At 49.5% G+C, this 25,988-nt stretch overlaps 1 protein-coding gene across 6 annotated transcripts in view; it reads right to left on the bottom strand.

Moving 5' to 3' along the window:
- Positions 1–25,988, bottom strand: part of ARMC8 (armadillo repeat containing 8) — a 74,158-nt gene that overhangs the window by 45,224 nt on the left and 2,946 nt on the right. For 3 of the 6 annotated variants that reach the window (XR_011698741.1, XM_071566252.1, XM_071566247.1), the window contains exon 3: positions 11,856–11,927. The exons of 1 other annotated variant lie outside the window; for it this stretch is intronic. Coding sequence is in view for 4 of the 5 variants with exons in the window: in XM_071566252.1 (XP_071422353.1) it covers positions 11,856–11,927 (72 nt within the window). In the remaining variant the exon portion in view is untranslated. Of the gene's footprint in view, positions 1–11,855; positions 11,928–25,146; positions 25,220–25,988 lie in introns of those variants that run through there. 2 more of the 6 variants (XM_071566251.1, XM_071566248.1) reach the window with 2 other exon arrangements.

Raw genomic sequence — 25,988 nt, 5'->3', positions numbered from 1 at the left:
CCCACACAGGTGTCACTGTGCACAAAGACACCACAGTACTCTCTGCAAAGGCAGTGCCACAGTCCTGATCTCTGGGATGAGGTCTGACAGGATCCCAGGGAGATCCCAAACTACAGCTAAAGGGAATGAGACTGCAGGATGATATCAGTGGGAAAGGGAACCTCCTGCACTCCCCTGACACCCAGGGACACAATTCCTGCTGACACACTGGCAGGGATTTCTTCTGGGTCAGGACTGCAAAGTAACTCCACCATTAAGCACAGGCAGGGGGCTGAGAGCACTCTGAGCTCTGAGCCCCAAGCAATGATCGTACATGAACACAAGCCCGGGAAGTTCTGTGTGCAGGAAGGCAGCTGAACTGGGGCTGAACAGATCACTCAGCCTAAAACACATCTTTGCCAACTGTCTCCATGAATTTGGGTTCTTTCTGCAGTATCAAGACTCCCAGGAGTGTCTCTGGGTATTTGGACATATTTCAGGTTCCATCAGCAGCACCTGAATCACAGCAGAGATCACTAAGTTTGAGTCACACACAGAGCCCAGAGAGCAGCCAGATTCCTCCCTCCCAGGAGACAAACCCTGGGGCTCACACCAGCCTAAGTAAAGACAGTTTCACTCCAGGCTCCCACAACATGTATGAGCAAAACCCCCAGGTGAGATGAGCTGTAACTGAGACCCAGTTCCTCTGCACCTGTGACACAGACAGTCACTCTTTGGAGTCACTGAGCTCAGACAGGAATGTTGTCCCTTCAGTAACACACTGCTGTGTCTGCTTTGAAAAAGTCTCTCCCAAAATACACTGACACCCTCCCAAGGAGCCAAAAGCAGCCAAAGCCAGCACATCCCCCAGCTGCTCAGACAGACAGACCCCTGAGCAAAATGCCCCCAAAGCTGATTTCCTAAGCCAAGGCAAGGGAAAAACAACCAGAAGCACAGTAGCTAAATGCAATTGAGGTACAGGGGTCTAGAGAGGGCACCAAGGGGAGTGCAAGCCCCACGGAGACAGTGACACACAGAAGACCTTTAGCACATGCCCCAGATGTTTCCCACTTACTGAGGCAGAAACTGCCTCCTGATGTTCCCCACATTTAAAACCTATAGCAAAGTCCAGCAATCTCAGCCTGTCCCTGGGAGAAAGCTGAGACCTCTTCCCTCCCTACAAGCTGCACATTCACTGTGTAACATTCAGGCTATCCCAGGCAGCAGGTAACTCACCAAGCTCTTGGAGAAGAGCCAAGTAACCCCCCAGAATTCCCTAGCCCCTTATTTGGATGAAAGGTTTTCTGGTTGTGGAGCTGTGAGGAACCTGCTTTACTCTGCAGGCAGGTTTGCCAGCAGTGCTGGTGTCACAAGTGTCCTGTGGGATGGGGCCAACCTCATGGAGGGAACATCTCCAAAACACAAGCACATGCTAAAGAGATTAAATATAATTTCTCCCTGAACACAAACAAAACAGTCAAAATGTGGTACAAAATTAACATGTGTGATGCAAGAAACCCCAAAAGCACGGGTCTCTTTCCTCCATTCAGCTCCCTCTGGATTCCAAGGATCTGACTGGCATAAATTCAGAATAGCCAAGATTTCCTGACCCACTGCTGTTTTCTGTAACCCACTCCTTCCCCAGACTAATCAAAGGCATCCAAGTTCTTTGTCCATGCTTGTCTGGTTTACCTGAAAGGCCTTTTATTCCTGATGTTTAGAAACCTCTTCTAAGTCCTTGTATAAAATCCATTCTTGACTAATTCACACCAATTTGATATTTCATACATATTAATTTGTATTAACTCTTCCCAGTTCCCAGAGTGCCCAGCTGGTGGTCCTGAGACACTCTGGCCCAGACTGGCACACGGTCAGGGGGCTGATCTGCTCTTTGCTCTCCCTCTCACTGAGGGTCCTGCAACCCTGACAGGAGCCCCAAAGGCTCAGTGATCAGCTGTGAGAGCTGCCCCACAAAAGCAGCTCTCACACATCATTTGTGCAAAGACAAAATCAACTGCACCCATGTTATCTGGGAAAGGAACAAAAATGATACTTCAGGCAGGTAAGTTACAGGTTGCTACAGCTCCAAGTGCTGGTGCAAGTTTGAAGCATCAGCTGTGCCATGTCCAAGGTAAAGGCCAGTTCTGCTTTTGAAGGGGTGTAAAAGAAGCAAAACACAGAATCAGTGCTATGCAGAATCACCACACAGGAAAGACAGCCCTTCCCTTGCCATGCCAGGGGCACTGGGCAACGTTGCACTGCTCTTGCTTCACACAGACAGTGGGTTTGTGCCCTGCCTTGCACATCAGGCAAGGACAGACAGGAACACACAAGTGCTCCAGTGATCCTGGAAAAGATGTGAAGCTGTTTCTGGACACTGAGTTCCCACATGGAAAGTACAATCTCATCTACTGCTCTAACTCTGACTGACTCCTCTGCTATATGTGTTGGCAAGTATTGATCTAATTACTAATTAAAAATGTCAGGAGTGGTCATCTTTTTAATAGCTTTCAATAACCTGGAGGCAGATTTGGAAACCCCTTCCATTTTCCCTAGGAAGTGCTGAAAACCTGCTCTGATGTGTCCCTTCCCTGTACAGGTCACACCAAGGGCCTCTCTGATCACTGTACCCAGAAATGTCCAGGCACAGAGTCACTGAGGCTGAAAAGCCCTCTGAGCCCATCGAGTGCAGCTGCTCCCCCAGCACTGCCATGTCCCCAAGGGCCACATCCACAGGGCTTCTGAATCCCTCCAGGGCTGGGCACTCCAAACCTCCCTGAGCAGCAGTGCCAGCTTTCCAGGCAGAAATTCCTGCTGCTGTGCCCCCTGCCCCTGCCCTGGCCCAGCCTGAGGCCGTGCCCTCTCCTCCTGCCCCTGTTCCTGGGGCAGAGCCCGACCCCCTGTCCCGGCTCCCCCCTCCTGGCAGGGATTGCAGAGCCAGAAGGTCCCCCCTAAGCCTCCTTTTCTCCAGGCTGAGCCCCCCCAGCTCCCTCAGCCCCTGCCCAGCTCCATTCCCTGCCCTGTACACACTCCAGCACCTCAATATCATGTCCTAAATAGAATTTTTTTCCCCACAAAAGGATTTTTACAAAATTCAAAAGCATCCTAAATTCTAAAGGTTCTTCTCTTCCAAGGAAAGTAATTGCTATTTTCTTTCCCATTAACACTCTGCAGCTGGAACAGATGTTACAGCCTTGCTGCTGTGAAAGGCTGAAAATGAACCACATTCTACTCTCCCTATGTGCTTAAAATAGAAAGCCTTAACTAAGCTTTATAATTAGTGAAGACCACAATTTAAGTTCAGATTTTACATACAGTAAGTTTCTGAAATATTAATAATATCCTTTTCTACATCTTTTAAATAAGTTTGTGTTTCAGATCAGGTTTTCCACAGAGCTAGACATCCATATTATACTATTTTCTATTTCTGTCTTTAAAAGACAGAACTGACACCAAGTAACACTGAGAATTAGGTAGTTATGTGACAAACTATAAAATTTCAGAAAGTTTCAAGTGAGGAGAACCCATCCAATCACTAAAGATGAAACTGTGCATGAATAAACTACTGTCAAACATTTCAGGCAAAGACCACACTCTCCTCCTGTTCCTGGGCTGGTTTGCTGTTCCAAGGGTCCAGCCTGGACAATCCAGCCCAGATGGAATACAATCCTCCCATACATTAACAGGATACAAAGGTAGGGAAATGCCATACACATGCAGGGGATAAAAGGGAGGGTCATAGTTTGGATTTTGGAAATGTACAAAGCATTACTAAGGCCCTTGTTTGTGGCAGACATGCTTTAGGAACAGGCTGTCCCTGTGTGACCTGGATCCCTCATCTCCAGCCTCATCCCTGACCAGCCACCCCTCTGACCCCCAGACCTGCAGGAACACCAGACCAGGCTCTGCCTCCAACCACAACTCACTTCCACAGAGCCCGAGAGCTCCAGGAGAGACCAAAGGCACAAGATGGGAACTGTGGAGCAGCAAAAAGGGGCTCCTGTCCTTGGTGACACTGCCCAGTCTGTGACCCTGCAGTAAAGCTCTTCACACTGAGGCAGGAAAGGGAATAAAGCAGTGAAAACATCTCACACTATCTTCATGAATGTTAATCCAAGGTTTTCAAATGCAATACTTGGGCTTTTTTCAAACTTCTGTAAGGCCCCTTAAGATATTTTCCTGTAATGTTTATAGACAGCACAGGTTCTTTCATTTGTCCCTGCTCTTCTAAGGGCAATTAACTGATTACAGCCTCTTTCTCACATGTCAGGAATGGCATCCAGGCAATCTTACCCAAAGGAACAAATCCATCCAGAGACACTACAGTGAATTGGAGGAACCAAAACTGAGGCCTGATGTACTCCCAGCACCTGCTCAGGACTCAGCAGGGAAGGCCATGGACTATCCCAGAGCAGGAAAGGAAAGCACCTGCTGAACAAAAGGGAACTACCAGTGCAGTTTCCTGTCTCTTGAGGAGGACTGGGGTGGGTGTGGACCACCAGAGTTCCACTCTGTAAGACAGAGGTGTGTGATTCAGACCTCACCAATCAGCCTGAACACAGACCTCAGTCAGTCAGAAACAACAGACATTTCCTGACTCCATCCCACTCACAGGTTGTCACCAAACTCTCTGAAGTCCTTAAGACACCTGGGAAGGAGGTGACACAGCCCTCCATGGAGCCCCACAGGCAGGCAGTGGGGACAGAGCTCAGTGAGCCTGAGGGAGGCCTAAGGCACCTCTTATCAAGGTGTATGAATGAGTAAGAGCTTTAATTTACTAACGATTCTCTCTGTTTCCAGTTCCCTTGCAAAAGGGATGAAACATTATTTGCTGGAGTTACCAAAATTCTTATTAGATTTGATTCTGCCCTGGAAGGTTCTTGTCTCCCAGGCCACTGAAGCCCCAGACACCAGCCAGGGAAGCAGCTGTGAGGGAGCACCCTGAGGTGTGTTATTTACTGCTGGCTGACAGCACAGGCAATAAAAGTCACCCCAAGCACAGAGATTGCCCTCTGAGGGCACTGAAGTCCCAGTGAGAGCCATTCCCAAACTGTGGGCTGAATTAATGGATGAGAATAGCTCAAACCAGATAGGACAACACACTTTCTGCCAAAAAGCTCTTCTTTTTAATGCTGTGTAAGCACCACTTTTCAGACAAAGCAGGAAGGAATCACTGGCCACTATTTTCCAAAGCAAGAATCAAATATCATTTCAAAAGTACTAAGAATAATTTCTGTACAACAGTATCTGAAGTGACAAATTAAATAGTTATGGATTCTTACTCACAAGGACTCAAAAATGAGTGATTTTATGACTGTTAGTCAAAGAAATCCATCCTGAAGTGAGATGTGACAGTCTCACTTCTGGAACCAACCAGCCAGCTCCTCATCTCCAGAGGGTGGATCCAGGGCCTGGGCTGCCCCTGCTGCCTCAAACACCCTCCAGAGCAAAGAGAACTGCTGCTGAAATCTCATACACCACAGACAGTGCTGTCAGCTTTTCAGAAGAGCCAAGCTGAGCAGTATCTGCTGTGTCAGTAGGGAGTTGGGCTGCAAAGGAAGCTTCTCCTTTGGGAGTAACACAAGGAGTCTCAGCTTACAGCTCCAGTAATTTATCCTAATGCTTAGACATCCTCCCTTACATTAATGTTCTGTGAGTTGTCCTACACACACCACAGAACCTGCATCCAATCTGGCTCTTGTTCACTTAATCCAGTGCTGCAGAGCTCTAATATCTGAAGCTGGTCACACTTCTGGAGTGACCTGAAGGATATGGAAGTTGCTACAGAGTGGCCTTTCCTCTTGGTTCCCACACCAAAAATCCCCCATCCAGTGCACCAGCACTGTCAGATCTGCAGTCTCTGAGGGCTAAATTTATTCCAATCTTCCCCCCTAAGACCACTCCATGAATCATTTAGCAAAACATAAATACATCCTTTCTTTGCAGCCATTTCTACAAAGGATATGTGGGATCAACACACGGCCCTGAAGCCAAACAGATACATTGACACCGACAACACTCAAAGCTCTTTAACACACGCAGTGAATGACACTGCTTCAGTTTAAGACTGGTTTTCAGATGACTAAAGCTTTTTGCTTCACAGAAAACGTGTTAATAGGCTTTCTATAAAGCAACCTCTTCAGCCAGTCCTGCTGCAACCACCTCAGCACTTTGCTGATGCCTTGTAAGCTCCTCATAGAACTGTTCACCCCATTTACCTTTGCAAAGCACCAACATGCAAACTTGTTCTGTGTCTTCCAGGAATTCCTGCGTGGAAGCACCTCCTTGGTGTTAGAGCATCAGCCTGTGAGCACCATCTGGAAAACGACTGCTCACTCAGATAAATCAATTCTAAAAGGCTTTTGTCTGAGGGTGCCAAGCACCTTAAAACAAAACCCAAGCTGCTTTGGCTTCCCGTTCACCTGCAGCCTGAAATTCTCCATGGTTCACAAAAAGATTTCACTGCATTCCCACCGAGTCTGACACCACCATCCAACATGCAGCATCTGCACAACAAACAGGGTGTTCCTGAATATTTTTGCACAGATTTGACTCTTACAGCTCCTTAGGAACAAATAACACAACGTATCAGAAAGCTACTTTCTATGCAACATTTTTTAAACCCAACCCTTAAAATTCTAACAAAAATACACAACAGAAAGGGTGTCATTAGAAGCACAGGTTACATTAACAACTTTTGGTCTTAGAACAGGCACTGCAGAGACAGGGCCCTGCACAGCTTTTGAACAGCTCTCATGTAATTCTGCTCCCTGCAAACACCTGCCTTGACTCACACCAACTTCAGAGCTGGGGGAGGAGAATACCTTGCTCCTGTTACACACCACCCTGGTGAGAGGGTAACTCCTCACTAAGAGACATTAATTATGCAAACAGGCCCTGAACCCTGACTTGTTTAAGAGAAAAGCAAGGCCAAGCACAGGAGGCCCAGGAGGGCTCTGCCCTCCACCTCCTTCCTTCTCTCCAGAGCAAAGGGGGACTCTGGTGGCAGGTGGAGCTCCTTCCCCTGAGCATGAAACCCACATCTGGGCACAGAGCCCCTCCCTGAGCATGCAAATCACATCTGGGCACAGACCCCACCACATCTGGGCACAGATGCCCTCCCTGTGGAGTACCTGACACAGAGCACCCAATGCCAAGTGCAGACAGAACTGAAGACAAGTTGAGTCTTGGCCTCCTAAGGCGCTCCAGGAAGTGGGACCAAACTGCTCACTGCTGTGCCTGCCAGACAGAGCAGTGCTGTGCCAAAGGGCCTGAGCCCTGGAATGGGCTGGGAGCAGGGCAGGGATGCTGCTGCCCATCTCAGAGCATGGGCACAGCTGGGAGCAGGGCAGGGATGCTGCTGCCCCTCCCAGGGTATGGGCACAGCTGGGAGCAGGGCAGGGATGCTGCTGCCCCTCCCAGGGTACGGGCACAGCTGAGAGCAGGGCAGGGATGCTGCTGCCCCTCCCAGGGTATGGGCACAGCTGGGAGCAGGGCAGGGATGCTGCTGCCCCTCCCAGGGTATGGGCACGGCTGGGAGCAGGGCAGGGATGCTGCTGCCCATCTCAGTGCATGGGCACAGCTGGGAGCAGGGCAGGGATGCTGCTGCCCCTCCCAGAGCATGGGCACAGCTGGGAGCAGGGCAGGGATGCTGCTGCCCATCTCAGTGCATGGGCACAGCTGGGAGCAGGGCAGGGATGCTGCTGCCCCTCACAGGGTATGGGCACAGCTGGGAGCAGGGCAGGGATGCTGCTGCCCCTCCCGGGGTATGGGCACAGCTGGGAGCAGGGCAGGGATGGTGCTGCCCCTCCCAGGGTATGGGCACAGCTGAGAGCAGGGCAGGGATGCTGCTGCCCCTCCCAGGGTATGGGCACAGCTGGGAGCAGGGCAGGGATGCTGCTGCCCCTCCCAGGGCACGGGCATAGTTGGAGCAGTGCATTTGCCAGCAGCAGAGCTGCTCACACAGCTCCTGTGCCTCTGGCTGGCACAGAGGAGCCTGGGCAGGAGCTGGGACAGACCCTCTGGGCACTGCCCTTGCTCCAGGGCAGAGCAGCAAACACTGAACCACTGAAGGTGCTGTCCTGGCTGTTTTCCAGACTGGCACTGGTGGGCATTCCCACTGTGCCCCCAGCAGCCTCTCAGCACCACAGGGCACACTGGCACTGCAGGGACCCTGCTCCCCCCTGCCCTGTGCCCACCTGCACAGAACAAGCCCTGGTTTTTGTGAGGCAGTTTGCTGGGATTGCTGAGCTGAAGCAGAACTCTGTGCAGCCAAACCCCAGCACAAGAAGAAGTGGCAGCAGGATGTGATCAGAAGCACAGAGGGTGGTTCTGTGACAAGAGATCTGTCACACCAACCTGGCTCTTCACCTGCACCTTTCCCTTCCCTGCCTGGGGCAGAGCCACCAAAGGCATTTTGCTTCTCACCTTCTTTAGTAGGTTACAGTTAGCAAAGCAGCAGTAAAATTCAAACGATGGAATGGAAACCCATCAGCACTTGTGTATGTCGTTTGAAACACACTTCAAAGAACTTTAAAAAATTTAAACCATAACAGTTAAACAGAATCCCCAATAAATGACTTAGGGAAAGGTTAAAATTAACCATATAACGTTCTTTGAGGTGCAGCACCTACCTAGAGAAAGCCTTGGGAAGAAGTACACTACCACTTCACAGCTCCAAAGAACTGACTGTGGCAAGAGAACAATCAGCTGGAAGTCAGAAAATCATTTTTTGTAAGTGACAAGAATGATTTAGTGTTTTTTTCAAAAGCCTTGGGAGGTTGGGATTAAGAGTTGATTTAAAAACTCTGTATTCATTTTGGAGCAAAGGGTCAGCTGAGGCTCCTAATGAGAAACTCTGTGAAGTGGATTAGACTTTAAAAAATACTGAACTCCCAGCAATAACTGGATCTCCAGCAAACGGTCTCAGGTAACTGGGCCAGGCCAGAGCTTTAGGCCAGCACACAGAGCTGTGCTCTGCTGGCTGGGATTCTGTGCTGCCTTGTCCCTGCCCTGCCACCCCCAGCTGAAGGGAGGGGGCAAACACATGGCCAGGCTGCCTGGCTGGCAAAGCAGCCCCGCTGCACCTGCCCAGGGCCCCTCACACCTGCAGCACTGCCCTGCAGGGACCTGCTCCTGGGCCGGCTCATGGAGGGCTTGTCGCTCCCAGTTCCGCCTCCCAGCCAGCTACACTGGGAGGGCTGGGAGCAGCAGCACTGCAGGCCAGCAACTGCTGCTACAGGAACGTGGTCGGTCCCTTCAGAATCCCCACCCAGAGGGCAGAGAGGAACCAGCTACACTAGAACTGAGGGCTCAGTCATTTCCTCAGATTTAGGCTGGGAGAACAACTCACAGAAAGCATTAAAATCCTGACTGGGCTCTGAGGAGGTGTCTGACATGGAGACACACACAAAAGCTGCAGTATTTGCTGCTATAAAGCTGCTGAGTAAAGGAGCACACCAATAATTACTGTGGACTTCTTCAGTCTCTGCTGGCACTTACTGGGGGGACAGTGCAAGCAGCAACCCCTTCCAGGCAAGGCTGACCAAGTGGGCCTGCCAGGGAAAGAATGGGACCTTAAAATAACTCTCCCGCTCCAAACTGTAGCAATTCCGTTTTCTGGGATCGCTACTAAAAAGCAACAGTTTCAAACAGTAACATTTCTGCAGTCCTGACACAGGGGCCAAGGCCAGAATTCCCTGAGAACTGAAATCTGTGATTCTGGAAAGAGATACAGAAAATGTTTTGTTTAGAAACAAGATCCACACACCGGCTGGCTACATTTACATCTGAACATCCAGAGCCACCTCTGTGCACACATTTGTACAAACACCTCTTAGTTTTTAAATCCAGACATGCCAATTCTGAGAGCTTTTTTCAGTCAACTTTGTTTTTCTCAGCACCTTCTCCAGAACAAGGGGTCAAGAGTGTCACAGGTCAGACTGAACTTCAAAGGGCCTAAAAAAGTTCATTTAAGGCACAGGTACCTCTCCCTTTCCAAAGATGACACCACTGACCAGCTCATGGGCTCGGGAGGCCACAGGCCCAGAAATGAGAGGGATCAGCCACTTCTTCCTGCATGGAGATCTTCAAAGGACTTTGCATTTCTTGCCAAGCAGCAGTCTAGTATTTTAAAATACCAGGGCCATTTCATACATACCAGCAGTACTTGGGCACATGTCAAACACACAATACTTCCTAGATTTGTTTCCAAAGCTCATGAGAGTCTGTTCTAGTATTTGAACACACAGTTTTCTGTTCCACTCAGTGCCAGGTCTGAGGGGGTTCTCTGGCTCTAAAGGGTCTTTTCTGAAAGGCTGCTGGAGGAACCCTTGGGGAAGAGGAGGGAAGGAAGAAATGGGTAAACAAGAAGTTGAACCACAGGGCAAAGGAGCAGGAGCAGAACCCTAACAATCCCCAGGTCATCAGAGAAAAGAATTCACTTCCCCTGGGAGGCTGCACTCAAACTCTGGGAAAAGAAAACTGTTCTCCTGTTACCTTTGCAGAGGAGACCCCACACAAAGAGAGGCAGATGCCTCCTGCTCTTCTTATTGAAGGGGATGTGTGCCTTTGAGATGGGAACTCCCTGGTCCCACAGTGCTAACAAACAAAGCCAAGGGACTCCCACAACTAAGGGAGTTCTCTAATCCAAATGCTCCACAATGTGTTTGAGTTTGTCTGAGGAAATCCCCAAGCCTTCAGAAAGGCAGGTGGGCAGGTGAGGTCACTCAGGTTCCAGCCAGGGAGAAGCCTTTTCTCACAATTCCCCTAGTCTGAAAGCCCTGATACTGGACTGCCTGTCGCTGGAGACACAGGTGTCCTGAGGTGAGGACAAGTGTGAGTTCACCTGCTAACATTCTCCAAATCCACTCATTTATTTGCAGCTCTGGATTAACCACATCATTTACCTGGGTGGGCAGAAGGCACTAACAATAACCAAGAGAAAACCACCTGTGAGTGTTCATTCCTGGGCACAGAACAAGTAGCAGCAGAAAGCTGGGAAGCTGCAGGAACAGAAGTCCTACAAAGCAGAGTCAGGACCTGGAAGTTGGAGATCTTCTGTCACCTTTAAAACGGGAACCACAAGAATGAGCAGGAGCTGCAAAACTCCCTCAGGGCCTGTTGCTGAGAGAAATTCCTTACACTTCCCATCATCTTCAACAAATGTTTTTTGACTCTTTCCCTATCATGTGAAGGCTTCTCTTCACCTGTTTGTACCTGGTCAAACCCGAAGACAATCCAGCAGGTTGGGCAGAGGGGGTGTCCCCCCTGCTGAGCCCTAGAGAATGTCAAGGCTGGCCTTGACACAAACTGAGTCTGTCAGTGAGAAGACACTGCAAATAAAAAGCAGCTTTGACAAGCCAGCAGCAGCTCTCAAGCTCATCAGCTGAAGCAGCAAGGCAGCAATAAAGTGTGATCGATGGGTTTTAATCCTCTGAAGCAGGTGGAGAAGACAAGCACATTATCTCAGATGGTTTTAATATTTTTAAACAAAATCTTTAACATAGCCTTACACATTTTCAGTTATGAACTCACCAGGCAATTGGCTGAAGAACAGGATTAAGATACAAGCACTTTTCATCCATCATTGATAACAATGTCAAAAATTAGATCTGATACCTGAGCTGATAAGGTTTAATAAAAATCACCAGGACTACTTTAGAGAGCTCTATGAAATTCTACATTAAAAGCATTACTCAACAGCCTGTTCTGTAATACATGAGTTTAACAGATATTTCAAGTCTCTCTCAGTTATATTAAAAGAAAGTATTCAGTCAACTACAATCAAAGTTAAAACAAAAAAGTGCCTGTGATCTAAGGCTCATTATTCCAGACCTGTTGTCAATCAGTGAAAAGGAGAGTAGCAAAGGACATACCTTGGAACTGCTCCCAAAACAATCAAGTTGGCTTTTTGTTTGTTGTTTCCAATTACAGCATTTTTCATATCTCTGTAAATCCAGAAAGAAAAACAAACCCTGGTAAATTATGCTGAGGTACTGAGGACTTATCTACAGAATTTACTATTTCCATGAAGGCTTCTCAAGCAGCTTTGCAGGTCCATGCTGCAGGCACAGACTGAGCAGAGCTCCAGGGCACGGTGTCCTCAGCCCACAGGAACCCCCAGAGCTCTGGGACTGCTTCACATCCCAGCTCCTGCAAGGAAGCAGCATCCCAAACCAGCTCACATGCACAGCAGACACAGAGGAGGCTTGGGACTCAGCAGCACCAGGTGGATTTGTTCCCTGGGCCCATACAGCCACCAGACTTCCAAAATTATTTCAAACCCCACTACTGGTGGTTGGGAAGTCAAATGGTAATTTCAAGTATTAACTGAATATTCTGCTGGGTGCAAGAAAAGACAGGCTCAAAGATAAAAACAGGACAAGGAACTATGACCAGCCACCAGACTCGCTCTCCTCTGCACCCCACAGGCTTCCTTGCATGAATTCAGTAGGACACTGAAGATCTGTGTGTCACAGTCCTGGGAATGAAGGGGGAACAAGGGAGTCACTGCCAGGCTCAGCACAGTGAGGCACCCACACAGGAGCAGGAGAGCCCTTGGGAACAGGACACTGCTCCCCACACTGGGAATGCCCAGGAGCAGGAGAGCCCTTGGGAACAGGACACTGCTCCCCACACTGGGAATGCCCAGGAGCAGGAGAGCCCTTGGGAACAGGACACTGCTCCCCACACTGGGAATGCCCAGGAGCAGGAGAGCCCTTGGGAACAGGACACTGCTCCCCACACTGGGAATGCCCAGGAGCAGGAGAGCCCTTGGGAACAGGACACTGCTCCCCACACTGGGAATGCCCAGGAGCAGGAGTAGGAGAGCCCTTGGGAACAGGACACTGCTTCCCACACTGGGAATGCCCAGGAGCAGGAGAGCCCTTGGGAACAGGACACTGCTCCCCACACTGGGAATGCCCAGGAGCAGGAGTAGGAGAGCCCTTGGAAACAGGACACTGCTCCCCACACTGAGGATTCCTATGCAAATGTGTGGTTTGCAACCTTGCTCAGGAAATTGTTGCTGTACCTAAAAACCACCACCAACCTTTAATCTTTTTCCTTCATATGCACACACAGGACACACACACACATCAGAGTGAAGGCAAGCTGGCAAGTTAGGACCAGCCTCAGAAAATCAAGATAACACACTTGTAGGAAACTTTGCAGTAGTAGGGGCCTTTAAGAACAGAGAACAAAGAGAGACAAAACTCAGGTAATTTCTATCAATAACAAAAAATAACAAAACCAGATTATTGTGGTGTTAGTTGCAAAACTGATAAATTAATCACTGTTTAACCATGCCCATAATTCATTCAAATAATTTGGGAGCTTCAGTGGCTGCTTTAAGTCAGCCTATTTTCTTGCCACTAGACCACTCTCTCACCTGCCACCTGCACAGTCTGAGAGGTTTAGAGCAGCCCAGTTCTGTCAGCCCCACCCTGGCCAGCAGGAGCACCACACAGTCCTGGGGTGCCACTGAACATCCTCCACTGCAACAACCTGCTGCCCCAAGCTAACAACTCACTGCACCAGAGGGAGAAAAAACCTCCCAGCCAAGGCAGGTGACATGCACTGCCACAACAGAACCTTCACAGGCCTCAGTCAGCAAAAGGGAATTGCCAGCTCTTCCTAAATTTCCCCATGGGGCTTGTGCTCTTACCCAGCCACGAAAAAGCTTCAGGAACTTTAAGCAAGTGGAAGGGAACTCTCCAAGTTTTGGAGCTCCAGCACAGGAGCAGCACGAGAAGCAGCTGCCCTGCAATGAATGTGCCACCCTGAGTGCAGGCAGAGCCCTCACAATGAATGTGCCATCCCTGAGTGCAGGCAGAGCCCTCACAATGAATGTGCCACCCCTGAGTGCAGGCAGAGCCCTCACAATGAATGTGCCACCCCTGAGTGCAGGCAGAGCCCTCACAATGAATGTGCCACCCTGAGTGCAGGCAGAGCCCTCACAATGAATGTGCCACCCTGAGTGCAGGCAGAGCCCTCACAATGAACGTGCCACCCCTGAGTGCAGGCAGAGCCCTCACAATGTGCCACCCCTGAGTGCAGGCAGAGCCCTCACAATGTGCCACCCTGAGTGCAGGCAGAGCCCTCACAATGAATGTGCCACCCTGAGTGCAGGCAGAGCCCTCACAATGAATGTGCCACCCCTGAGTGCAGGCAGAGCCCTCACAATGAATGTGCCACCCTGAGTGCAGGCAGAGCCCTCACAATGAATGTGCCACCCTGAGTGCAGGCAGAGCCCTCACAATGAATGTGCCACCCCTGAGTGCAGGCAGAGCCCTCACAATGTGCCACCCTGAGTGCAGGCAGAGCCCTCACAATGTGCCACCCCTGAGTGCAGGCAGAGCCCTCACAATGAATGTGCCACCCTGAGTGCAGGCAGAGCCCTCACAATGAATGTGCCACCCCTGAGTGCAGGCAGAGCCCTCACAATGAATGTGCCACCCTGAGTGCAGGCAGAGCCCTCACAATGTGCCACCCTGAGTGCAGGCAGAGCCCTCACAATGAATGTGCCACCCTGAGTGCAGGCAGAGCCCTCACAATGAATGTGCCACCCTGAGTGCAGGCAGAGCCCTCACAATGAATGTGCCACCCTGAGTGCAGGCAGAGCCCTCACAATGAATGTGCCACCCTGAGTGCAGGCAGAGCCCTCACAATGAATGTGCCACCCCTGAGTGCAGGCAGAGCCCTCACAATGTGCCACCCTGAGTGCAGGCAGAGCCCTCACAATGTGCCACCCTGAGTGCAGGCAGAGCCCTCACAATGAATGTGCCACCCTGAGTGCAGGCAGAGCCCTCACAATGAATGTGCCACCCCTGAGTGCAGGCAGAGCCCTCACAATGAATGTGCCACCCCTGAGTGCAGGCAGAGCCCTCACAATGAATGTGCCACCCTGAGTGCAGGCAGAGCCCTCACAATGAATGTGCCACCCCAGCACAGCTTCCCATGCTTGGGCACCAGCAGAAACAGCTGCTGTTGGATCTCCTTAACTTTGGCATCTTCACCCCACAGGAGAGGGGGAATAGCAAGATCAGAAGACAGGCTAATAAGTTGGAGGTTCCAGAAAATTCAAGGAATAGACTTGAAGCTTTCCCTCAAAGCAGACACAGTCCTGCAGTGGTTTCTATGCTGAATGCCTAAAGACGAACTACCCCAGACATTTTCCAGGGTTTTCAAAACACAAGAGTCAGTCCAAAGCGGTGGCAGAAGCAACAATGAGCCATCTCCAGGGACCAGTGAAACCCCAGGGCCCTGTGGAGCAGCTCAGGAGCCCCAGGGTCACTGACCCAGCCCTGGGAAATGACCAGACAGATCTGGGTCACTCTATTGCTCTGCTCAGGTGATTTGACACCATGTTTTGTGTTCCAAAAAACCCACAAAACACCCAGCAGATTTTTGTGACTCCTGCCCCAACCCCACAACAGGATGGCTTGCTAACCTTGTAACATGTACCAGTCCTGCCCATCAGTGTGATTTTGAGAGCCTTTCCCAAGGGGCAGGAGCACGGTCAGGTTCCACAACACTCACACAGGCCTGGCTGTAAATGATTTGGATGAGTTTCTCCATCCTAGTTCAGAAAGTTCCTCACTAAAGTCATGGCAGATGGACATGAAAAATCACAATCTTCAGATTTCTGACAAATCCAACAGATGTACATTTGAACACTTCAACTTGCAGGCAAGTAAAACACCTTCAGCCTGGTGAAGTGCCCCAAACCTGCCAGAGACAGGCCTGTGCCAGGCCCATGTCTGTGTGCACCATGGCACTCTCAAGTTCTGTGCCACGTTTGTCTCTTCCAATCTGCCACTTACAGGAACAAACCTACCCAACACACTGGAAGGAGGTGGGTATGGAAAGCAAGAACACCCTTAAAATGCCATAATCCAGAGGTGAATAGTAGTACACGTTTTTTTGTGTACTATAAAAAATAATTATGTGATTCCATAGTACATTTTACGGAGATTTTTCTGATTGGGAAGCTAATTCCTTGAGAAGTAAAGAAGTGCCACATGCTGTCCTAGACTACCAGATCCTTAGTGAATCATGAACCTTGGAAAAACTGAGGGCAACTCCCTTCCCTGAGAACAAACATCACCTCCAACGAGTGCTGGCTTGACTGATTTCAGATCCAAGATGGCACAAGACTGATCCAGGGAAAAAAGCAGCAAAGATCACTATCTTGTACCAAAGGTGGCAGAGACAGCTCAGAACTGTCAGGCACAGTGTTCCCATTCCCCTGTGGAAAGGAGCCCTTGGCATGAGGGAGGAGGGAGCAGCAGCAAAGACACAGTCACAGAGAGACGGGAACTCAGAGCCCAGCCAGGCTGTGGGAACTCCAGGCCTGTGATCCAGAGGGATGTGGGCTTCCCAAATTCCAACAGGGTATCAACCCCTGCCAGGGCCCAGCACAGCCTGAGCAGCCTCAGAGAGAAGCAGCCCCTGCCCCTGGAACAATCAGCACTCCCGAGTTTCTCAGCCTTGTAACAACAGCCCTGCACAGACCAAACCCCTCCCCGAGTCAAGCCCTTAACGTGCACCACAGCTGGTTGTGTTGGCTGTGTTTGGGTTTTTCAATAGCCTGTGCATTAAAGCTTACAGTTTAGCTTTGAACTAAATTCCAAGTCATTTGACAGAATAACCTGAATTACAATCATTTTAATGCATAGATTTAAAATGTGATAGTTGGTATTTATGCCAACATTTTCTTTAATGCAGCAATTTATATGAAAAAACACTTTCAAGGAGGAATAATACAGGCTGCCAGCAATAAAATCCAGCAGAGAGAATATTGCTACCTGAAGGGCTAAGCCAGCTTTTGCCATCTCTTATTGCTTCTCAAAGAAATAGGAAGGTGGTTTCACCAGTTCGACCCTGGGGCCCCTCAGCTTTAATTCAGACACAAACTGGAGACTGGAAAAGCAGCAGGAACGATTTTCCTCCTACAAACTTGGGAATAATTATCAGGTGAGGTTTATCAGCTCTAACAATGTTTTGGAACATCACAACCCAGAAGCAATAAGTCCAATTTGTTAGCTATAAATAAAATGCAATATGTGCTAGTTTTTAAGTGTATTAGCATGGCCTGACTGTTTAAAATATTTTAGGAGTACATTAAACTCACCAAAAAAATCTAATTTCCATCCAAATACAGCCTGACATGAGTTACAAGAGGAACTGATGTGCCAGCTGTGTATGAAGTACTGTTCTTACTCTGATACTTCATGTGCAATGGGTTGAAGGTACCAGATAGAGCCACTTCAGACAAGCACAAGCAATATTAAATAAAACAATTTGTGAGTAAAATATGGCCTTTAAGTTTCAATGATTCCCAGTCAATAAAAAGTAGTATTATTAAATGTCTAATCCTGAGAAAATCAGCACTCTGGCCTGTCAATGAATATTATCATTGCAGAAGCAAGTTAAAAAAGTGCTGAACTTTGTCCTAAGCAGAAATCACTGAAGTTCAGCATCTTGGTGAAGTCAACTCCAGGTGTGGGACTCCTCCCACAGAATAAACGCCCAGCAAAGCGCAGAGTGAGCTCAGGCCCCAGCTGGGCAAGCCCTGAGCCCTGCAGGATCCCCAGGGAGCCTCCACCCCCGCCCCAGGAGCCCCCAGGGAAGCAGCAGGGACACCCCAGGGGGTTTGGTTCCACCTCTGCCTTCAAACACAGAAAATCAGGCACAAAGAGAAGAAATAGAACTGAGAGGAAGCCTCGGAGCCCTCCTAAGTCACCTCCCAGAAAGGCAACCCCAGAGATGTCCAACAAGGCAGAGGGCCCTGAGGAGCAGCCACAGGACGTGCCCGGGGAGGAGGCCACAAACAGCCCCCAGGGCAGTTCCTCACCTGTGGCCTCTGACCAGAGCAGGGGGATGTTTCAGGGCTCCTGCAGGGCAGTTCCTCACCTGTGGCCTCTGACCAGAGCAGGGGGATGTTTCAGGGCTCCTGCAGGGCAGTTCCTCACCTGTGGCCTCTGACCAGAGCAGGGGGATGTTTCAGGGCTCCTGCAGGGCAGTTCCTCACCCGTGGCCTCTGACCAGAGCAGGGGGATGTTTCAGGGCTCCTGCAGGGCAGTTCCTCACCTGTGGCCTCTGACCAGAGCAGGGGGATGTTTCAGGGCTCCTGCAGGGCAGTTCCTCACCTGTGGCCTCTGACCCCAGAGCTGTTTCAGGGTTCCTGCACAGGGCAGGGGGTTACACATGAGCTGACCAACCCCAGAAGGAAAGGCAGCCCTGGACACTCAGGCCAGAGCTTTCACTTTTTCTGTCAAACAGATTCTGAGCCGACTGGGCACCAGAGGAAGCTCCAACCCAAAGCACTGCCAGAGATTCATCCACCAGAGCCTGGCCAGTGCCACCAACAATGGGCTGGCACAGAGCAGCACTCCCAAAGCTTTCAGACACCCAAAATGCAGGCAGCCCAAAGGTGAGGCACTGCAGCTGGTACCAGGACACAGCCCAAGGGAAAACTGCCTGCCCAGGCTCGGGGGGAGCCTCTGATTTCAGGGTGACACAAGCACTGGCACCTGGGCTGGCTGGGCTCAGCCAGGAGCCCACTGTGCAGCCAAGGGTTGGACAGCCAGGCTTCCCACAGCCTTTCTCTCCTCTTCCTTCCGCTTTCCCATTTTTATGGGCAGATGCAAAGCAAGAGGAATTAATGACAAATGTTGCACACACCCATGGCTGTTGTGGCAGAATTCATGTCTCAGATGGACACGACTGTGGCTCGAAGCTGCTTTGGTAAGTGGGTTGGTGTTTGTGCTGACACGATCCCGGCCCAGCCAAGGGAATAAAATGTTAACAACTCCTGCCAACTCCAGCAAACCACAGAAGTCACACATCAGCTTGTTTTTAAGGGTAATCATCAAGTTGGGAAGAAAAGTTTCAAGATTTATAACCCCATTCAAAAGTATCAGTTGACGCAATGAAAAAGATGAGTTTACAGGAAGGAAAGTAGCACATGGAGACAGAGTTACCCAACTCATCTGAATTTTAACACCTCAACTGTGACACCATCAACATACAGTGCAAACTAAACACAGTATTTCATCAAAAACCCTCAACCCACAGTTTTCCTCAATCTTAATTCTGGAGTCTCAGTGCAGAAAACCAAAATGCTGCAGTAAAATAGCACCTGGCACTGCAGACAGTGGAATTTAACATACAAAATGCTAAAAGTGATGTTTTAATCCAACTCCTCCATATCACAAGGCCACAGAACTATCTGAAGTGCCCCCTCTGGAGAGGCAACTTACCTGGTCATAAGTTCTCTTGCCAAGGAAAGTCTATCAAACAGAAAGGTAAGAGTTTCAGTGACCCACACCTGTAGTTAGCAATATTTATAGCTCCCTGTCAGCCCGGATTTGTCCCAGCTCCCACTGTGTGACACACTGCAGACCCCACCAAACCCTTACTGCCCTGAGAGAGCTCACACCAGCCAGTTCACCTGCTGCCCTTCTGACCAAGCTGCACAACTTCAGCTCTCCATGTCTGGCTTCAGCTTCAGCTCAAGTTCCTTCCCAGTCTCTGTTCACTGACAAAGGGAGATGCTGCTTTCCCACCTCTCCCAAGCAGGGTTTATTGCCTGGTGCTCTCCACTGAGCCTGGAAATGCTGCTACAAGTTGCATGAGGTCACTAATGGATAGAAAATAACTCAGTCTCAAGAACATGGAATCAACTGGGTTGGAAAAGACCTCCGAGATCATCAAGTCCAACCCTTGGGCCAACTCCAGTCCCTTTACCAGATCATGGCACTCAGTGCCACGGCCAAGCTCAGTTGAAAAACCTCCAGGGATGGGGAATCCACCCCCTCTCTGGGCAGCCCATTCCAATGCCTGAGCACTCTCTCTGCAAAGAATTTTCTTCTGATCTCCAACTTCAATTTCCCCTGGCAGAGCTTGAGCCCATCGTGCCCCCTTGTCCTATTGCTGAGTGCCTGGGAGAAGAGACCAACCCCCAGCTGGCCAGAACTTCCCTTCAGGCAGTTCCAGACAGTGCTGAGGTCACCTCATGTAGCTCAAAGTTAGTGGAGGATGGGAGCTCAGCTACCTTTTACCCTGTAACCTTTATGAACTAAAACAACCCCCAAACCAACAAACCTGGGCTAGACCTCTGTATTATCCACATTTCAGTCTCTGCTATTCAACCAAGCGAGGTCCTGACAGGAAAGAACTATCCCACAAGAGGTGAGGTGAAAAGCGCAGCAGTTCAGAATTCAGACATTCTCGCTCAGAAAATGCCCTGCTCTGTGGCACCAGATAGTTAAACACTTCCTCACAACTCTCCCAGAACAGCCAAACCACATGAAAAGAACACCCTCCACCACAGCTGCCTCAGATGCATGACCCAAACCAGCAATACAACTGTGTTGCTTTTTTTCTTACTGTCTCTCTGCCTCCAAGGATGTTTCCCTTCCCAGGATGGCAGTGCCTCCAGCATTTAGAGCACAGCAAAGATTAACTGGTTGTCATGAAGCAGAGGGGCATCCTGTACCACACATGTTTATAGCACTGCTCTTCACTCACTGCCCCTTGATTCAAAGTTGCTTCTGTCCACAGTCCCATTTGAAGGCCACCACTCATAACCTACAGAATGTTGTCCACCACAAGCCATCCACACAGAGAACTCTAAAGTTTCACTCAATACAGGAACATACCTTAGAAAGGCCCTGCAGCCTCCACTTGGCTGCTCTAGGTGTGAGCTTGGAGTGTTGTCTGACCCTGCCCACTGCACCTCAGGCCAGCAAAGCAGGGCAGGGTCCCCAAACCTGCTAATCTGACACAGATTATGACAACCTGAAGCCCACCTGACACGAAGCAGAGCCTCTGATCCTGAGCTCCAAATAAACTAAGATGATGCACTGGCCTCCACAGGCTTTAGCCATGCCTAAGTCTCCTTTCCCAAATGGGTGTCACTAACTGTGCACTAGGACAGAAATCCCAGTGTATCCAAATAAACTCACTGAAATTCTGGACATTTCAGACCATGCATGTTTGACATATGTTTTAACAAGTAATTCTACCAGCCAACCTTCCTGCTACTTTGCCATTCCCAGAGAAAAGTCTCAACATATTCATATTATCAGTCCAGCACCTGCAATACAGGATACATAATAAAAGCAGCTTAATACCTGATAAGGAAATTAATTGCTAAACAGAATTCTGGCCTGTCCACGTTCCCAGAAATGTCAATCCTTTGCAACCAAGAAGTTCCACATTGCAAATGAAGAATTACCCTCTTTTGGAAAGAAAGTAAATTCAATGTTTTTGATGCTGATTCCAATCAATTCAAACTGGCAGCTTGGAACCAAAAAAATCAAACTCCCAACAGGATGAATCCCAAACTCGGTGGCACTGCTGATGTTGTGGCACACCCCCCTCAGGCTCAAGCCTTAAGAACACCCCACACAGCCTCAGGGGCACCACTATTGCTCCCTGGGTGCCACAGTGCCCTCCCTGCAGGCAGCATTTGTCTCACAGATCACAGAGGGAAGGCAGACTCCCTTCATTAGGCTCTTGGAGGGAACCTGCAGCACCCAGCTGTGCTCAGCTGTCACTGTGAACCCCTCAGGGCTCCTGTGACTGCCCAGCTCCACCAGCCAGACACACTGCTCCTCCTCCCTCATCCTACTCACAGCCTGAAAACACCACAGCAACAGCCTCACCACCCTGAGGGTGGCACCCAGAGAGGGATCTGGGAGAAAAGTGGCTTCCCATCCATCTGAAAGGCAGCACTGACCATCAGGCTTCTCTCACAGGCTCACAGCAGTAACTGCCAGGCTGGAGATACTCAGCAGCCCTGTCAGGCTGCAGATTGCTGGCCAAATGTCACAGGTGTTCCTGAAGCTTAGCCCAGCTCTAAACATCACACCAGGAGTTAAAATACACAGAATTTACTTGCAGAAGAAGCTATTATGCATTTGCACCTTTAGCTGCATTACAAAGAAATCACAAAAGTGAGAGTAGCTCATTCTGTGAGATGGACACACTTGCTCTGTAGTGCAGCTCCCTCTCCTCTCCCTGTCTGCACTCCCCTTCCACCTGACTACAGAACCCTTTCCATTGAAAACTCCTCTTGAGAGCACTGCTTAATTCTCCACTGAGTTTGAGCCTCTCCATGTCACCCTCCCTCCCTTGAAGAGCTTTCCTTCCCAGCTTACCTCCTGAAGGAGAAACCAGCAGTTGTACTCCCAGCACCACCCGAACCTGCTCAGATTTCTGCCCCGTCCTGCAGCCCTCAGAAGCCCCCAGAGCCAGGGGGGAGCCCACCCTGCAGCCCACCCTGCACCCACCCAGCACCAACATGGCACATTCAGGAGCCCCACCACTCCAATGGCTCTGCACAGAAACACCTCACTTGTTCTTGGCCAGTTACACCTCCAAGTTCTATGCAGAACATGCATTTACTGCAGTGCAGTGTCCAGGAGACAACAGAACTGACCCCACCTGTACAGGGGCAAAGTGTAACAGGGACAGCCCTCTGAGGGCTGCTCTGCTGCCACAGGGCCAAGGGATGTGCACAAAACCAGAGCTCCTGCAGAAACTTCAGACTCAGAAGTGCCCACAGACTGAGAGTGTCACTGCAGCTCCTGGGGACACACTGTGTGGAGACAGGGGCTGCTCACTCATGTTAAAGCAGGGCTGTTTAACAGACAGGAAGAACAAACAGCAAAGCAGCCTCTTCACAGCTGTCTGGAAGGGGCACCTGTTGCTCCACCAGAACTGAGATGGGCATTTCTTCTCTTCTCAATCCATCAGGCTGCCTCTTCCATTGCACACAGCTTTGGTGCAGACACTGCACTGCTGCTCCCTGAGCTGCCACGGCTGGGGCACAGGAACCACAGCACAGCCACCCAACACCTGCCTGGACACCCAGCCCAAACCAGGAGCACACAAATAACACAAGCTGGATGTAAAACACACATTGCTTCAGGTGGTTTATCACCACCAGGTGCCATTTCTAGAGGATGTTTCCCTCACTGTTCTGAGCAATAAAAGCACCCACAAGTTTGGAAAACCCTTGTCTAACTCCTGCTGGCCATAAAGGACAGGAACAGCCGCAGCATAAGGAATTCTCAGTGCTCCAGAGAGGATGATTTACAAGTGGTAAAAGATGACACCTCCTGACTGCTGAGGAACAGCCTGATGAGAAACAGCTGGGACCTTGAGCAGCCAGATTTGTCAGAAAGAATGGTCCTTTCAGACCCAGCCTTGAGCAGGGATCACACAGCTCCCAGGAAAATGACAGATTGCCACTTTGAAGGCACCAGGCTCAATGTAAGCATGACAAAATGTCTCTCAAAGAAGCCTCCAACCAGCAAACAAACTAAAGGACAAAACCAAGTATCAGTCTTCCATCTAAACAATGTGGTCCTGAGCTTAAGAGCAGGTGAAAAACAAACTATAACCTAAGGATTACAACCAAATTGTTTCTAAATGAATAAATAAAAACTGCCCCACTGCAAAGCACAGGATGAGAGTGCAGCAATCACCTTGGGACAAACAAAGCCCTCCTACCAACCATTTTCAGAGCCAGCTCTGTTCTGCAAAGCCACACCCCTGCACACCTGACACAAGTGCTGACCCTGCACGATGCCCTCGGAGCTCCCTGGGGGAAACCTGAGCTGTACAACACGATGAAAGGGTTGCAAGAGCTCCTCAGAACCCACAGAGCAAACCTGGACAGACCTCTCAAGCATAAGCATGGCCACAATGTAGAGTTCATGTTTCCAGAAGGAAACTACTCTATTAATCTTGCTCATCTACAAAGACAGTAAATAGAAGGTAGATACACACACTGCCATCCAGATGTGGGTGTGGAGATGGGCCCTGAACAATTTGGTTCCCCACCAGGTGCTGTAAAAGACAGAGGTCATCCTTGTAGGAATCTCAGCCTTTCACATCCTGAAGCCAAATTCAGGATTTACTGGCAGGCACTCACAGTTCTCCCCTTCCTACCCACTATCAAACACCCAAAGGAACAGGACAGAAGTGATGTGAGCAAAGTTCTGCAGGAAACTTGACATGTTGAGAGGAGATCAACAAAACCACAGGCAGCAGTACCAGACAAGGGGGTCCTGCTCTCCTCTTGGGAGCAAAAGGAAAAATCTCCCAGCCAAGTAAGGCTTCCCTGTCTGCACAGAGGAGGCTCTGAACAGCACCTCCCTGAAAGTTCATGGGAAAGGGAGGAAAAGAAGAGAGTTTGATCATTTAAATGCTTTCAGAATATGTAATTAAAGCTTTCTCAAGTTGCAAGATGGAAACTGGATTGGCATGATTTTCAAGTTCAAGAAGCATTTAGCTGCATCTTACCTTTATCAAAGCCCATTCAGAAGCTGAGTTTCATTAAAATTACAAGGATGCAATTAAAAAAAGGCCCCAAACCCAAGTTATTCATTCAAGCATATTAAAAACAGGACTATTGTAACTGAAGACAATCTGCAGAAACAAAGCCTCTTACAACAGCCTATTTTCTGATCCTTGATATTCATACAGTTCCATCAATCAAAATAAAAATCTAGGTCATCAGTATTTGCAGCCAGGATGCAGGAAAAAGCCCAGCACATCTTAGGAAACAAAGATTTTCTGCAAAGGATGCAGCATGTCTGGTAAAGCCTCTGACAGGCACTCTGCAAGAACTTAAATCCTTTTCTCCTCCACCCCAAGCATCACTCCCTTCCAACTTCAATACCTCTGCTGATCCCCTGAAGTCAAAGAAGGGCAAAGCCGTATTTTTGTGCCCAAAGAGAGCCCTGGAGTGACAGGAATTTTCAATACAGACACTCCTCTAAATTCTATGTGTATGTTTTGTACACTGGACTGCTCCATACCCATCCACCAAAGGCACCCCATCTGCCACACAGGGTGGGCTCAGTCAGCAGAGCTGCACTCCCACAAGGGACATTTTAACCAGAGCATCACAAACAGTTTGACCATCCAAATCTGCCCCTTCAAAGATATTATGAAATAAATTGGTATTGCCTTGTCTTTAAATGTAGGAAAAGCATCTCAGCATAGAATCCACTGACACCCACGGACAAGATGAAGAATTTCAGATGTTAACTGAGGCAAAGATGCTGCCTAAAACTCCTGTTTCTGGGAAATCAGTTATACTTCAAAGAATATGAATAACACATCAAAAGATAGGGAAGGGATTACCAAGGGTTGTGGGTTCCAGTCCTTTGAAAAGAAAGGAGAGCAGGGAGGGAGCGCCAGCCAGGGCTCAGAGCATCTGCCAAGGAGAAAAGAGGGGCTCAGTCACCCCACGGGACACTGGGTGAGACACATCCTTGCCCCAGGACCACCCCACCAGCCCCTACAGGAGTGGACTAGGAGGGCCAAGGGGTGGAATAAAACCAGGCTCTCCTCCAGCAGAGCCGTGAACCTGTACAGAGTTATGGTGGGGCATCAGAGGGTTTAATACAGGTCAGGGGGTATTGCAACCAAGAACGTTTCTAGGACCTTTTTGTGCCTGTTGTGGTTTTCACATCTTTTAAGGGGACATAAATTCTGATATGTTGCTCTGGGGCACATTTTTGAATAACTGTTTCCATCTGCTACTGGAAAACACCTCAGGTTGTGCTAAGCACACAACCAACATCCTTGGCTTTCTGATCCACTTGGTCCTTTGATGTTTCCTGGTGTCTTCCCAGACAGCCACAGCCAGCAAGTTACTGGCAAGGCCAAAAGGGTCCTGTCTCACCACAAAAGTCAGTCCTGGGCAAGGGCTCGTGTGGTTCTAATGGAAAGCTCATAGCCCAAGGAGAGCAGGGAAACAACCAGAGCTCTGCAGCAGGACAAGGCCTTCCCTCACTCTTCAGTCATTGCCCCTGACCACTGGCATGCAACAGAAGTACTGAATTATAATTTGCACCCAAACTTATTTCTCTGGGAGCCGTTTCTTCCAGTCTGCAGTTCCCACAGTGAGATAGAAGCCAAACATTAAAAAATAAAAGCCCTTCAGTCACAGCAGCAGGGGAAGAGTAAGAGGCAACCACACT

Source organism: Pithys albifrons, chromosome 11, assembly GCF_047495875.1.
Source record: "Pithys albifrons albifrons isolate INPA30051 chromosome 11, PitAlb_v1, whole genome shotgun sequence".
Taxonomy (NCBI): Eukaryota; Metazoa; Chordata; class Aves; order Passeriformes; family Thamnophilidae; genus Pithys; species Pithys albifrons.
This window is presented reverse-complemented; position numbering and strand designations above follow the sequence as displayed.